This window comes from Bactrocera tryoni, unplaced genomic scaffold, assembly GCF_016617805.1.
Source record: "Bactrocera tryoni isolate S06 unplaced genomic scaffold, CSIRO_BtryS06_freeze2 scaffold_79, whole genome shotgun sequence".
NCBI classification, from domain to species: Eukaryota; Metazoa; Arthropoda; class Insecta; order Diptera; family Tephritidae; genus Bactrocera; species Bactrocera tryoni.
This window is the reverse complement of record NW_024396448.1, coordinates 192582-207644: the sequence shown is the minus strand read 5'-3', so window position 1 is coordinate 207644 and position 15063 is coordinate 192582. Positions and strand designations below refer to the sequence as shown.

The window sequence follows — 15063 nt, the reverse complement described above, 5'->3', positions numbered from 1 at the left end:
ATTGACAAACAAAAGTCAAGTCAGGTGCTGTAGTTTTCAAACTAAATTTTCAGCAACTCATTTTCGCTTCTCAAAAATAACCATCACATATTCAAAAAGTTGGCTTTTCAAAATTTAAAAATTCCAGCGACAAAATTATTATTCTCGGAAACTTTTTTTATTTTTCTTGAAAAAATTCCAAATTTCAAATCACTATGTTTAATCGCGTAATTGAGATAATCAAAGTTTGTTATTTTTGAGAAACGAAAATTAGTTGATGAAATTTTAGTTTGAATGAAAAAACGAAAACACCTATGTTAAATGTATGGGAACCTAAAAAAAAATAGCGACTCCTTAGAGTTAAGCTTCAGCGCCTGGCTTGAGGGAGGATTTTTTGTTGGTCAATCATTAACATTTGAGGAGGTAAGAGTTGAAAAAAAAAATTAAAAAATTTTTTTTGAAGCACCCTAGTGTACAAACTGCTTCATGAATTCAATATTAGTTTAAATTTCTCCCATTATGGCTCGTACTATTAAAATTGTTGTTATAGTTAAATTGTTTAATAACATTGTAGTTGTTTGGTATTTTTGAACAAGCGCCGCAATTAATTTATATAATCTGCCTCAAAAAGTTTTTGTGGTGTGCTTACTGGCGTCGCTATACGTTCATTGTTCTACTTTTGTTGAATGAAATCAAAAGTTGTTGCACCGCTAATTTTTCCGGACGCGCTACGATGAAAATGTACATTCTGCCACTTATTATCTCGTTTATGCCATACACGTGTTTCCTCTGACTGGTGCGTGTGTGCATGTCCTTGCCTAATATAGGGTGAAACGTTTGCAGTTAGTTAATATTAACTTAAACAATTTGTGTTGCAAATAGCTAATAGCCCGGATGTTTTTTTTTTTTTTGCAAAATTATTTATCCAGTATTGTAGTACGTACTAAACGCGGCTAATATCCACATATAATATCCACAGATACATATATTCCAATTTAATTTTTATGCGACAATTTCGTTGTTGATAACTACCGATATACTTACTTGTCTATATATTGTGTTAGACGGACATAGGCAATGCATGCTGCATCTTCTCCCAGCAAGTGGACATGAGGATTCAGAATAGTAGTATTTATAGCTTTGCAATTTTTGCCCAGAACTGGAAAAAAAAAACATATTTTGAAATATCTGATTTAAAATCTTCAACAGCAAATTATAAATGGCTTGCTTACTAAAGTACTGTTTGTACTAATGTAATATTAATTATTTGTTTACTTGTAAGGGAACTGAAAACAATGTAAGAATAAATTTCCATAATATACTAAAGGAAATAAAAACAAGAAAAAACTTTAACTTTGGTAGCATCGAAGCTATAATACCCTTCGCAGGTGGATTTTTGTAGCATAAAAGTGTATGATGAAGTCTTTAACCTTATTTTGATCGCTCAGTTTATATGACAGCTATATGCTACTATTGTGACTGTCATGCCTGAGATAATAATTTTTGCCAAACTTCGTGAGTAAACCCTGTCAATTAAAAAATACCTCCATACCAAGACTTCAGTTTGATCGGTTAGTTGTATGCCAGATATATGCTATGGTCTGAGAAATTTTTTTGAAGATTGTTGCGTTACTTTGGGAAAAATCCACCTGAAATTTTGTGAAGATATCTTGTCACATAAAAAAGTTTTTCACACAAGTCATCGCTTCGCTGTTAATCAGTCAGTTTGTATGACAGCTATTTGCATAGTTGTCCGATCTGAAAAATTGCTACGGTTAATGTAAACTTTCTTTGGACAATAATCTTGTGAAGAAACTTGTCAAATAAAAAAGGTTTTCTAACGAACTTGATTTTGATTATCCAATTTGTGTGTCAGCTATGTGTAATAGAAGTCCTAACTGAAAAATTTAATCAATGCTAAACTTCACGGAGATACTCCTACTGATTCGTTTTGGCCAGGAGTTCCAAGTACGAAACTGTTAACAATGCGAATGTGCAGGTATTACAGAGTGCCGTTTGACCTTCGCAACGCAATTCACTTTTGCAACGCCTTTCAGAATAACCTGAACATTTATATATAAATTTATTTTATAGGTTCTGCGAATTTGGGTGTTGCAAATTTCGCGGCAAACATAATATACCCTGTTAAGGGCAGAATAAATCATTTAAAATAGGAAAGAAAAATGTCAAGCTAAACAATAAATGGAATGAAATGGCCCAGAATCGGTTCAGTGCTTTGCTTAACCATATACCTCTTATAATGACTTCCGAAGTCCCTATTGACTCTCTATCGCATATATTCGTCAATTACAATATATTAAGTAATATGAGAACCTCTAATCTGGGATATATCATAGTTTGATGCCAAAGAAAAGGGAGTGCAACTGGTCGTTGAATTAATTTCGGCCTCATATAGTACATGTAGTGCGTTTCATTATTCTGGAATATTTCCCTTTGATGAATGCATCGAAAATTGTATGGTTTGTCTTAATAAAATTAACTTGAGTTATTCCCTTGGGCATACTATAATTGGAAGTAGTTCTGATTTTCCCTCAGCTCTATCTTACCCAATATAGTGATTTTCGACTTTCCGATTGACTATAAACCGTTTACTTAGGTTATTGTAAATATATAGTAGAATCGAAAAATATTCCATAATTTATATGCGGCGTTTGACTAATAATTTTGAGCAGGACATTACATCCAGATTTGAATTTTTTTCTCCTGAAAATTGTATTTTTTAACATTTTTGCTGAAATAAATATTTTAAAAATTTGCATAATTACCGTTCTCAAAGTAAAATTTATGGAAATCAATTCCTTCGACCAGGTTGCCTAAAGCTTCAGGCTCAAATGCAGTTAAGTGAGGATCACAAATTTTGCTGAAAAAAGTAAAAACAGAACATATTTTTATTATCATTTCTTTACAAATATTGATTTAAGGTGCTTTTTTACATTGGCTTTTTTACATTGTACGGATGAATATACTACTATATAGTTTGATGCTGGAGTCTGACATTAATTAATTTTTAAAAATTTCCATAAACATTCTACCAGTGGCGAATTGGATAAAATCGATATGTAGCATTCACTTCCCGAAGACAAGGTACACCCAGCGATACAAAAAAAAAGCCACATTCGAAATATTTTGTAATTGCGATGCTTAAAGTGAAAATGACCGCTGAAACTATATAACAATATAATATAATAGCCCCTTAAATCTAATTTTAAAATTGTTTGCAGTTTATTGGCATAAAAATATTGACGGATCGTCTCATTGTGCCCTGATCACTGATTTTCGCGATTTTTTTAATGTTGAAATTAACTAATCGGTCCGGCTTTTTTTTTGAAAATAAAACAAAATGTTTTTTTTTATGTTTATTTATTGGGTGTTAAATAAATTGTTGAAATGACACGTAAAAAAAAGTGCTGTTCGATGTCCACTATTGCCGGCGCAATTTTGATCTGAAACAAAAACTTCAAAAAGATTATTAATCTGTAGGAAAGTCGCTTTCTCGCTACGGAATTATTAATTTGACAAAATGGAGGCTGTTTGAACAAAAAGTATCGAATTTGGTCCTTTTTCTACAGTTTTTCGTAGAAAAAATATGATGATTTCAAAAAACAAAATAAAATTCCATAGCGCGATGGAGAATGACGTTAAAAATGTTCTCTCCAAGTTGGAACTAGATATCTTTAAGACTCTTCCTTTGAGAGTGGAAACCCTGTTAAAAAACACCATTCTGAGAAAAACGCTGTAGCGACCGTAATAATTTGAATTTCGGTTTCAAAATTTGAGAGAATGTTTATTATCTCTCTATTAATTTGTGGTGCCACTTTTAGCGCTTATGTCGCTTTTAATTCTATTTGGGATGGATTAAAATAAAGCGCTTAAATATTCGGCGATTACTGCTTTCAATCCCACTTCTTCTATTGTTTTATTAAGACCCTTACATTCTATATTGGATTGATATCCGGACGCTTGATGGGTAATCCAGTGAAGGAATACCCAAATTTTCCTTTAATTTTGCAATGCCAAATGTCAAAATTAACGATTTAACTTAAAAAAATTACGGAGGTAAAAAGTCTTCTAATTCTATCTTACCGAGCGAGCGCGATTGCAAGGTGAATAATTATCATAAGAAAACGGACTTGGATCATCTCTTCCGTTAAAATATTACTATATTTCTCAGCGTTCACTGAGCCCTCTAATATTAAAACTTATTCCGATTTCTACTTGGAAATGCCATACTATAGGAGGAAAGCAAATTTTCTCCTAATCGTACGCCACATCTGCGATGAACTGCTGGATAACCATCAGGTCCAATAATGTTAAACTTCGACTCATCAGAAAAAATTACAGATCTCCACTTGGTTCGCGTTCAATTAAGTATATTTTAACCCAATTGAACCATCCAATAGTGTTGCTATTTTACGAATAGACTGTTTTTGATCAGCAAAAAAAATAATAATAACTTTTTGTGAGAAAAAAATTTGCGTTTGCTTAAATTTTTTTTTATTAAAAAAAACACGAATTACAAGAGCTGAAATGTAAACCAAAAGCAACGTAAATGATGCGTTTTTTTTATTTCGCTGGGGGTACGTAATTCTTATGTTAAGACAAAAATGCACTCGGAAATTGTAATTAAATTATCCGAGTAAATGATATATGAAAAAATGAATTTTGCTAAGTTGATAGGGCTGTGCTTAATTACTATACCAAATATGAGCAAGATCTGTGTATCAGTTTGCTAACAGCAGCTGATTAAGTCAGTACACTTCAGTAGTGCGTTGCGATTTTTACAATGTATACAAATATCGAACAAAGAATTTATCTCAAATTTTGTATTTCTAACCAAACTTCGTGTACGGAATCGTTGTGAATGTTGGAAAAGGCTTACGGTGATTCAAAAACACAAGCCTATGAATGGTAGAAAGTCTTCAAAGACGGTCGAGAAATCGTCGAAGACATGCCTCGCTGTGGACGAACTTGGACCTCTTCAGCTGATGAAAATATTAAAAAAGTGAAAGATATTGTGCTTGAAAATCTTCAGACAAGTGTTAAAGTGATGGCAAGAGAGCTCGACATCTCTCGCGAGTCTGCTCAAATGATTTTGGTGGATATTTTGGGTATGAACGAATTTAAAGATAGAAACGTAATGAACATCTTCGATCAACCACTATATTCATCAGATTTGGCTCCGTGTGACTTTTTCTTGTTCCCCAAAATGAAATTGTCGCTCCGTGGAACGCGTTTTAAATCGATCAAAGAGATAAAATAAAATTCGCTCAAGGAGCTGAAGGCCATCCAAAAAAATATAAATGTTTCCAGGACTGGAAAAATCGTTGGCATAAGTGTATTACATCCGGTGGGGATTACTTTGAAGGCGACAAAATAAATATTTATGAATAATTAAATATTTTGCGCTTTATTACTTTTTGTCATAATGTATACCCTTATTATTTTCATTATACATGGTAACTGCTCAAAACAAGTTATTTATTTTATCTTTCGTGTCCGATGGATTTTTATATCAGTTATGAATTTTTTTCCGTTTTATCATTTTTTTTATTATTTTTCATTGCACTAGTCTACTATTCAATCAAAAAACAATTTTCAATTTTCAACTATAAATACCAAACATCTTGAAATAAAAATTATAAATCAAATTGTACCTTGGATTAAAATTAAGTTTTAAATTTTTAATTTCGATTTTCAATCGAGTTCCAATATATTTCGGATTATTATTCTTTTAATATTTAATAATAAATATTTTAAATTTTAATTTATCTAGTTTAAAATGCCAGAACACGAAGTACACAAAGGGGAAAAATTTTAATTCGTTATCATATGCTTGGGGTATATTTTTTTTCAATCCGGTATTTGGGATTCAAAATTTATTTTTAAAACTCAAATTATTTAACTTATTATTAAATATTGAATAAATTTTTAGCCCAGTTTTTGGGATTAACTTATACTCTATAAGGGAAAATAAAGTATTTGTTTCAATCCGGTATTTGGGATTAACATTTTTTTAGTTTTTAATATTGTGTTTGGAATCGCAAAATAAAAATAATTAAATTCATATTATTTTTTATTGTATTATTTGCAATCCTGCTTCCTTATAAGTAATAACTTTTTCCGTTTTTAAGAACCTAGTACTTTCCTAACAAATGCACAAATTAATTACATTTTAAATTACAATGAGCTTCATTGTACTTCATTTCATACCATTTTTATGAATTCTTGCGCACATTTCCCCTCGTCCCCTCAACATAGAGAATATTCTTATCGTTTTCAAGTACAATGAGATCAGTAACCATATGCAGTACAAAACTATGATTATCATTACTAGTAGACCGACAACTATACTCGTATAGAAGTGGCCTTAAATAAAAGTGATTTTTATAGCAATGTGTGATATAAATATGCTTACTTAAAAAATAATATATTTATAAAACTTACGTGTATCCATCGAAGTCACCGCTATTTATGGCCTCAATCAGTTGTTCAGTTATTTTAATTATTTCCTGACGTCTTGCTGCTTTGATTAGATTTAGACCAAGTTATTGTAATCGACAGGTTTCGTATGGAGCAATTTTTACCAAAATATATCAATAAGTTTTTGGTACATTATAACCGAGTAGTTTAGGCAGTAGTAATGGAAATTTAACATAATACAGTTCCAAGTAAAGTAGATAAGAATATTGAAATTATACCAAATAAGTTTGATTCAGATGACACGTTTAATTGTGTATTTATTTATGAAATAACAATATAGTTTTGGAATACTCAGAAATATAGAAAATGGAAATATTATAAGCATACTTTTTTGTTAAAAATTCCATTATTATACTACATATGCATATGCGATAATATAATTATAACTAGATATAATGTATTATTTTGTGTTAACGTTGGTATACATACATACATAATTAGGACGTCATTATCTTTCTTCATATGTATGGATATTTGTTTATTTGTTCACTAATTTATATCGGACACCAATACTTAGAATACATACTAAATACTGAACTCGAACTATGAAGATATTTAATTTTATAAAACATAACTAGTGTCTTTGTTACATATATAGAGATGCAATTTAAGTTAATTTCAAATTTATTCAATTATTATACAATTTATGAGAACAAATTAGACACAATATTTACAAGTACTATTAATGATCACATTTATTGTTTAGTAAGAGTCTCCCTAAAAAAAATAGATATTCGGTAACGGCAGAAGTAGACACTATCAAAAATTGGCGTCGATGGTTTTAGGTCATGCCATACAAAGATCAATTATAAATACGGCCTACGTAAACTGCAAGAACCTGAAGCAAGCATTGAAATAAATTAAAAAAAAAAACGGTTATCATTATATTTAACTGCTGCCACTAACAGCGACCATACCGAAAGGCGACTGATAAAGCTTCAATATATACAAGATCACGATCTTTATCACCATATATTTAAATAATTTGAAAGTTAGCACATTTTGTATGTAAATTCGCAATACAACGGAACATTGAAAATAGTAAAAATCGTGCGATTTTTAGTAAAAATGTATAACTGATTTCTACCAAATTTTTAACCTTCTCAAAGAATTTATCCTACTTCAGGGACATGTATATCAACAAAATAAAAAACAAGTAAGGAACGAGATATTTGGGTGTAACGAAACATTTTATATTCTGCAACTTGCAAGGATCATAGCCTAGAAAACAACTTCAGGAGTTGGCAAAACTTGAAATTGAGCTCTAAAGTATCGCCATGATTTCATCCATTTGTTTTATATTGTATTAAGGTTCCTTGACCAATAGATGGGACATAAAGTGAACCGGAAGATCGAAAATAGTTATGTTAGTGTTGAAACGATTTTCATAATGGAGGGTAGGAATGGTTGGGTAACCCCACATACCAGAAGTATAAGCTGGTAGCTGATTTATTTGTGAGCGATCGCATTTTTATTTGTTACGGTTATTAGCTGATTTTACCCATTTTCAGTGTATAAATAAACGCTATGGTAATAATCCCTCTTCTTAGCAAGTTGAGTTAGCTTGAGTATATCACTTGACTTGTATATTTAACTATTTAGAAGGCGCCCGGCCTCCCACTACTGCGAACTCCTGTATAAAATATAAATTTTGTATCGCAATTTAGTGCGGCAGTTATGACACTTTATATTAGTGGCATTTTGAGGACGCGGCAGTGGTCTAATTACCAATCTACGAACTCGTACACTACTTTTCGCCAAAAAACATGTGTTTTATTACGATATCTCAATTTTTGTGGAAGTTACAGCTTGCACAAACAGACTGACTGACAAACATTTACTTGGCATTCATTATTGGATAATATTCGACCGAATGGACTATGGCCTGCACTCAGTGAAGAAAATATAGCAGCTGAGAGTGTACAAAAAGACCGTGGAAAGGCGCCGTTCGCAGTAACTCGGACTGACGTATGGACGGACTTGGCGCATTTTACGTCGAGATGTTAAATTGAAAGCGTACAATATACAGCTTGTGCAAGAGCTGAAGCCGCTCGACCTTCCTAAACGATATTTTCCAAGAAGATCCGACGTTTTCGAACCAAATTTTGTTCAGCGATGAGGCCCAATTCTGGCGCAATGTGTATGTAAACAAGCGAAAAAGCCGCATCTCGAACGAACCTGAAGTTTCATCCAGAAAAAACAAGTATGGAGTGGTTTGTGGGCTGGTGGAATCATCGGTCCATAATTCTTCAAAAATGTAACCGTCAATGGCGACCGTTATCGCACCATAATAACCGACTATTTGATGTCTGAAATTAAACGCATGAACATCACGAGTGTTATTCTTTAGTTACCAGTGGAAACGATCGAACGAGTCATTGAAAATTGGACTCAATGGATGGACCATCTAGGACGTAGCCGCGACTAACAATTGAAAGATGATTACAATAGAAAGATGATTACATCTCTCCAAAACATAAATGCCAAAAAATGTTCTTTCGAACGGTAAACATTACCCATTAAATTTGAAGCTTCTGTGGTTTTCTTTAAAAATCGAAATGAATCACTATTTATATATAACCCTATTCAGAAAATGTTCATTTTTAACCGACTTAATAGCGTAAATTAAAAAACATTGCTTACTTATAACAAAGCATGTTAAATTTAGACAAAAGCATGTTATTTAACATTTAGCTAAACTGCAACACACTGAAAAGGGCAAGTAAATTCAGAAACGTCCGATCAAAGTGTACAATACCAAGTTAAACATGTCCCTCTTTGTTTACATTTTTTGACATCCAGTTCGTACCGATTTGGTACTTCATATGGATTTCCCGTTACATTTGTGATAAACGCGCGGATAATGAGATAATTTTCGTAAATTTCAATATGACGCGCACTGGAAATACGAATTAGATGTGGCGCTTTCACAAGAATGAAGTAGTAAAGTGAAGCAAAACATTTTGTTACCAAATTGTACAAACTGAAAAATGGAGTAGAGAAATAATTTGCATGAGTCAACATATATTTTTAAGTTTAGAATTTTGTTAGAAATAAACAAAATAATTTAAAAATGGTTTATACCTGGAACGCAGCCTCGCTACCAGGCGAAAATCCCTTGTCTATATATACATATAAACAACGGAACAGTTGAACGGCCGTAGGCACGAAGGGGTCTGGGGACATTATGCCCCATAATTATATTAGTTTTTTCGAATTAATTTTCTTTAAAACATTTTAAAATTAGTATAAATTTACGTATATTTTTAATTTTGCGTTAAATAAGTTGTAAGGTATCAGTATTTCCCAAAAGAAATTAAGCATTATTATAATAGGATAAACTCCTCCGTTGAGAGGCCTCTGTCCATGAAAGTAACGGCGAGTTTGGGCGAATATATAGACAAATATACATGTGAGCTCGCATACATACACGTATTGACGTTGCATTGTGCACATTGCTGCGAAGTTGACAAAGTTTCTATGCATCGACGTCTCGCGATAACGTCGGCTATTTCGACACTTTTGTTCATTTTGCAGTGCTTTATTATTCAAAATTGACTTATGCTCTTTTCAAGTACTACGATTTTTTAATTGGGTTGCATTTTCATAGCGTTAAAGCGTTATATATAAAATGGGCTAAATCGAAAAACTGTGAAATTATATATTAAGTAAAAATATAAAATAATTATTATATATACAGGATACAGGAGTTCATATAAATGACAATTTTATAACTTAATACCATATATAGAAGAAAAATGAATAAAAAATAAATTTTGAGAGGCGGCAATGAGCCACGTGAGACTTTTCTTTCCTAAAGTTAACATCAGAAGATACTTTAATTTCTTGGCAACATGCAAATACGGAGTTTCCAGACTATTTTTCTTTTCAATTTTATTGAAACTTTTTTATTAAATTTCGTTTAAGATTATTTTTGTTATACTCCAGCATTTGAAGGGAAGTTCCATATGAAAACGAATTGTGGTTGAAAGAGGCGCATAGAAAATAAACGGCAACATTTGACATCGCGGAACGCGCGCGTTCCTTATGAATAAATTTGATTTCAATTTAATATTAAATACTAAAATATGCACAGCTAGCTCGAATCTTGGTGGTCGATGATGGTGCGCCTGTTCCTTTTTTGTCGCTTGCTCGAGTGTTTGATTTTTTACATAACGAGGGCCATACATGGTTTATCCGGAAAGTAATAGGACTGAGTCGATTAAACAAAAATATATTGAACCAATCGTTACAATTCTTTAAAAACTTTTTAAATGAAATGACTCAAAAGGAGCCAGTCGATGCAGCGCGATTTCTAAGCATTGAAGGCGTCACGGAAGGCATTCTCCGGAATAGCCTTGAGAGTCGAGGTGCATGTTGCTTAGATGCCCCCTATCGTCTCAAAAGAAAATGATGATTGCCTCTTTGTTTCGGGATCATACACAAAGATCCATGACTCGTCACTTGTGATAACGTGATTCAAAAATTTGGGGTCAGTCACTTTCACACTAGTTCAAATTTTCGTGGCACACTTCCACTCGCCGCAATTTATCGTCGTCAGTGAGCCCTTTTTGGGACAATCTTTGCGCATACTTTGCCCATGTTCAAGTGCTCCGTCCCAAAGTCATGAACCACAGATTTTAAAAAATTAACATCTGGGCAATTAAATGAATACTTAGTCGACGGTCGGACTTCAAAACTTTGCGCACACGAGTCACATTGTCGGTGTTTGTTGAAGTCGTAGGTCTCCCAGCACGGTCTTCATCAGCGACCTATTCCCGGCCCTCCAAAAAGGCCACCGAAACACACTACTTCTTATTAAAGTAACATCTGGGTAATCCTGTTTGATCAAAACAAACGTCTCTATTGCAGATTTACCGAGTACCGTCGCGCGAAAATGTTTGTCCTGACTCTCCAAGTGCTCGGAGATAACTGACCAGCCGTTCGTTCGTCAGCTAAGAACGTCCTCTACTGAGTCCAGTCGGTGCGCGCACTCTCCGAAGTATAGTCACGGCGGAAGAAAATCGGTCTTATTACATTCCGGACGAACCCTGTATGTACATTCTTATGTAAGTATATAGTACACTACGATATAAGTTAAAACTAAAGAGTTAGTTAAAAAAACGTTTTTGTGATTTTGTTAACTAATGGTTCATGTTTGCTTAAATAAAGCCAGGCAAATCGGGCTGAGTATACTAGTCGTATATAGTAAGAAATTAAGTAGTGTAACATTTTGAATATAGTACGTATAACTACTTCGCTAAAATACTTATTTCACCAATTATATTTTTCCCAAAAACGACCAAAAAATATGCAAAGTAAGTCATATATAGTATTTTTGCATCATGTTAAGGTTGAAATTTTTTCCGTTTGCTGCACGCCCTTTCATACCTTTTTAGGAAGTCAAATTAAATTTGCACGTGCAATATTTATTATCATGTGTTTTGTGTAGCCAGTCGTAAAAGTGTACCACAATATATTGTATACTTTTCGGAATTATCAGTGTAATTCACGTTAATGGACGGGAATAACAATATATACATCGTTCTTACTCAAGATAATCGCGCATCTGTGTGTTTACAAATGCAGTTTGAAGTTCGTGAGCAATATACAGGCAGTTTTGATGTTTTTTATGATAAATTGCACTGCGATCTTCACATCACAAGACATTAAATAAAATACGTTTACACTTCCTTTTTTCTATTATTTTTAATATTTTACAAATTTCTTGAGTGATCTTGCAGGATTATTTAACTTTGGCCGTTCCAGTCCTTCCAATTGCTAAACGTCAAACCTACCCGATTTTGACAAGCGTCTAAGTAGGATGAGTTATTTACGCTCTCAATTTCAAGTGGCGAAAAAGTTGGATGAATCTCCGTAGTATTGACTTGAGGAAACTTTTGCCGAATGCCTTGTTTTTTTTATAGTTTCGCTCGTTTTGATGCATTCTTATCGCAATTTCTGACATTCTAAAAACACTCGTCTGTGTACTGGTGGAAAATTCACAAATCGGTACTTTAGCGTTTGTACAATTTCGTGAACATTTAAAAGTTGAAAGCGTTTCAATAAGTATTCGTAATTGATTGATTATAGTATGCATACATTGTTCCCTTTTTATAAAAATTCAAAAATTGTATAAGCCATTTTTTACGAAATTAAGTTTTTGATGCAAAGTTGTTGTTCGCCACTCATCAGCTGGCAAAATATTATAATTATATTCCTAATACTTCAGCAATATATGACGAATTACATTTTACCTTAGCACAACAGTTCATCCAAATTGTATGTGCCATAAAAAATTATGCCTTTACACTCATATAAAATAGATAAAATATTACCAACCAAACAAAATATTTACGGATATTAGTACGTAAAAATAATTTTTTGTTCAAACATATATCTAAGTTTATTATATGTAGTTATACAATACATTTAAAATGATGTACAAAAAGGAAACATATAAAATTCAGCAAACGAGTACATTGAAAATGCCAAAATTTAACTTTCTGTGAAGAAAGTGTTTTGACATTGCACTTTAAAGAAAAAGTGAAACAAAATGCGAAAATTGCTAATTAATATTTTGTGTGACTTCCCTTTGTAGCATACATAGTCTCTAGTCGGGTTTTCTTAGAGTAAATTAGTTTTTCTATGACGTAGTTATTTGGTATTCTGATATTACGGTTTTCAGCTCTACTCGATCCTTTGGACTCCGTTGAGATACTTTTTTTTTTTAAACACCCACAAAATTTCGATGGGGTTCAAGTATTAACTCTGAGCTGGAGTTTCCATAACTTTCCCACAATTATATAAAAGCCACATCTTCACGGGATGAGCCTTATCTCCATAAATATTTTAATGATGTATAGTTGGCGAAATGAACCTATTGCATATTGGGACATTTGCGTTGGCTAAAATCGCAACAAATCTGTTCTAACAATGATATATTTTCAAATTTTAGAATAGAAATGAAAATTTTAGCTTTCGGGTCATACCATGATGCCCAACGATTCGGTACGTAGTACATTTGAATCATTTGTGCGCAATCGAACCATGTAGGCTTCAAGTGAATGGCCCACAATTTTACGCTGAGTTGGTGCAGGCCCGGATATTGCTAGTGAGGAAATTAGTCATAAAGATTTTTAAATTGGATGAAATACGCAAAGGTGTCAATTCTAAAAAAAAAAATAATTAAAACTTAAGCAAGCTTCGAACTGCTATGTTGGATAAAACATTATTAATTTTTCCGAAATGTGGATATTTCGATAATTTTAATATTTAAAACATTTAAAAAGTTAACTTTAGTTATAGTGCCTTCTAACAAGAAAAATTTAAAGAACAAAAAAGTCTTTGCATCAAACAAAATTATTTCAAATAGATATTATGTGGAGTACCTAAATTTAGAACATTCAATATATATAAAAGATGTTTTAAATGAATCTATTGAAGAATATTTGTAAATTATCTTTCTTTTATAAGATAAATCAAGCTTTGCTCGCATTTTATCTGTTATCGTAAGTGTCAATGTTAATCACCACATGCTAAAAATTAACACACGAATGTATCGTATGTGACATAGCCATAACTATTGTCATAACCGTAACGATATTCACTACAGTCGATAAATCATAAACAGCTGATATTTATATTTGTAGTTTATGTTTTCATTTCGAAAATGCCAAAGAAAGAAAATAAAATTAGCAGTAACAAAGAAATTGATAGAATATACATGTAATTTAAATAATAAAATAATTTTATCAATATTATTGAAAAATATACAAAATGAAAGTCAACATTATCAATAACCGCAAACGAGCAAAAAAGAAACACCAAAATACAAAACAAAAAACAAAAACAGCTGTTTATGGTTATGGCCATGGCGTTTTGGTAGGGCACCACTAATTGGAAACAGTGTTCATCGTAAAGTTGGATCGATCAGCTGTTTTATGGCATGGCACCTTACGTTATAACAGTTTTGTTCTCCTAATGGTTGTTTGTAACACCCAAAACTAATCGAAATAAGGTAGAGAGTTATATGTATCAAAATGATGGCCACCGTAAGTTGGTTCGATCAGCTGTTTTATATGGTTATGGTCATAGCACCTATAATTGCACCTTAAGTTATAACAGGTATGTTCCCCTAATGGTTGTTTGTAACACCTAAAACTAATTGAGATAAGGTATATACATAATTATATGTATCAAAATAATGGCCGCACAAGCTTTAACTTTCCAAACAATAGAAATAAGTATTAACATACATACAGTACCTAGCTAGAAAAAGTAAGTTATCAAAACATCCAGCACTGTTTTAAATGCTCTATACTTTTTTGCGTTATCGAGTATAATTTTTTTTGCATATGTTCGGAAAGTACCGTTATCAAAGTACCGCAATTGATGATTTTAGTGGCGACCGCGTGTCTGGAAAAAATTTTGCGTGGCATTTTATAAAAATACTCAGCGACAAAGCGTGGAAAAAGTAAGTTATCAAGTGCGGTAATTGGGGTTTTTCATATTAAAACTTAAAATTAAATTACAAAACAACATTAAAAGTGCAAGAATTAAGTATTTTATAAATTTTGAAAT

At 32.3% G+C, this 15063-nt stretch overlaps 1 protein-coding gene across 9 annotated transcripts in view; it reads right to left on the bottom strand.

Moving 5' to 3' along the window:
- Positions 1-301: 301 nt before the first annotated feature.
- The window catches only part of LOC120781958 (calcium/calmodulin-dependent protein kinase type II alpha chain), a 171611-nt gene continuing 156849 nt past the window's right edge, over positions 302-15063 (bottom strand). For 6 of the 9 annotated variants that reach the window (XM_040114118.1, XM_040114121.1, XM_040114119.1 and 3 more), the window contains 4 exons: positions 6445-6520; positions 2766-2860; positions 1024-1138; positions 302-797 (listed from right to left, as the gene is read on the bottom strand). In XM_040114118.1, the coding sequence (XP_039970052.1) occupies positions 653-797; positions 1024-1138; positions 2766-2860; positions 6445-6520 (431 nt within the window). In that variant the 3' untranslated portion in view covers positions 302-652. Of the gene's footprint in view, positions 798-1023; positions 1139-2546; positions 2704-2765; positions 2861-6444; positions 6524-15063 lie in introns of those variants that run through there. The other 3 variants (XM_040114122.1, XM_040114124.1, XR_005706197.1) reach the window with 2 other exon arrangements.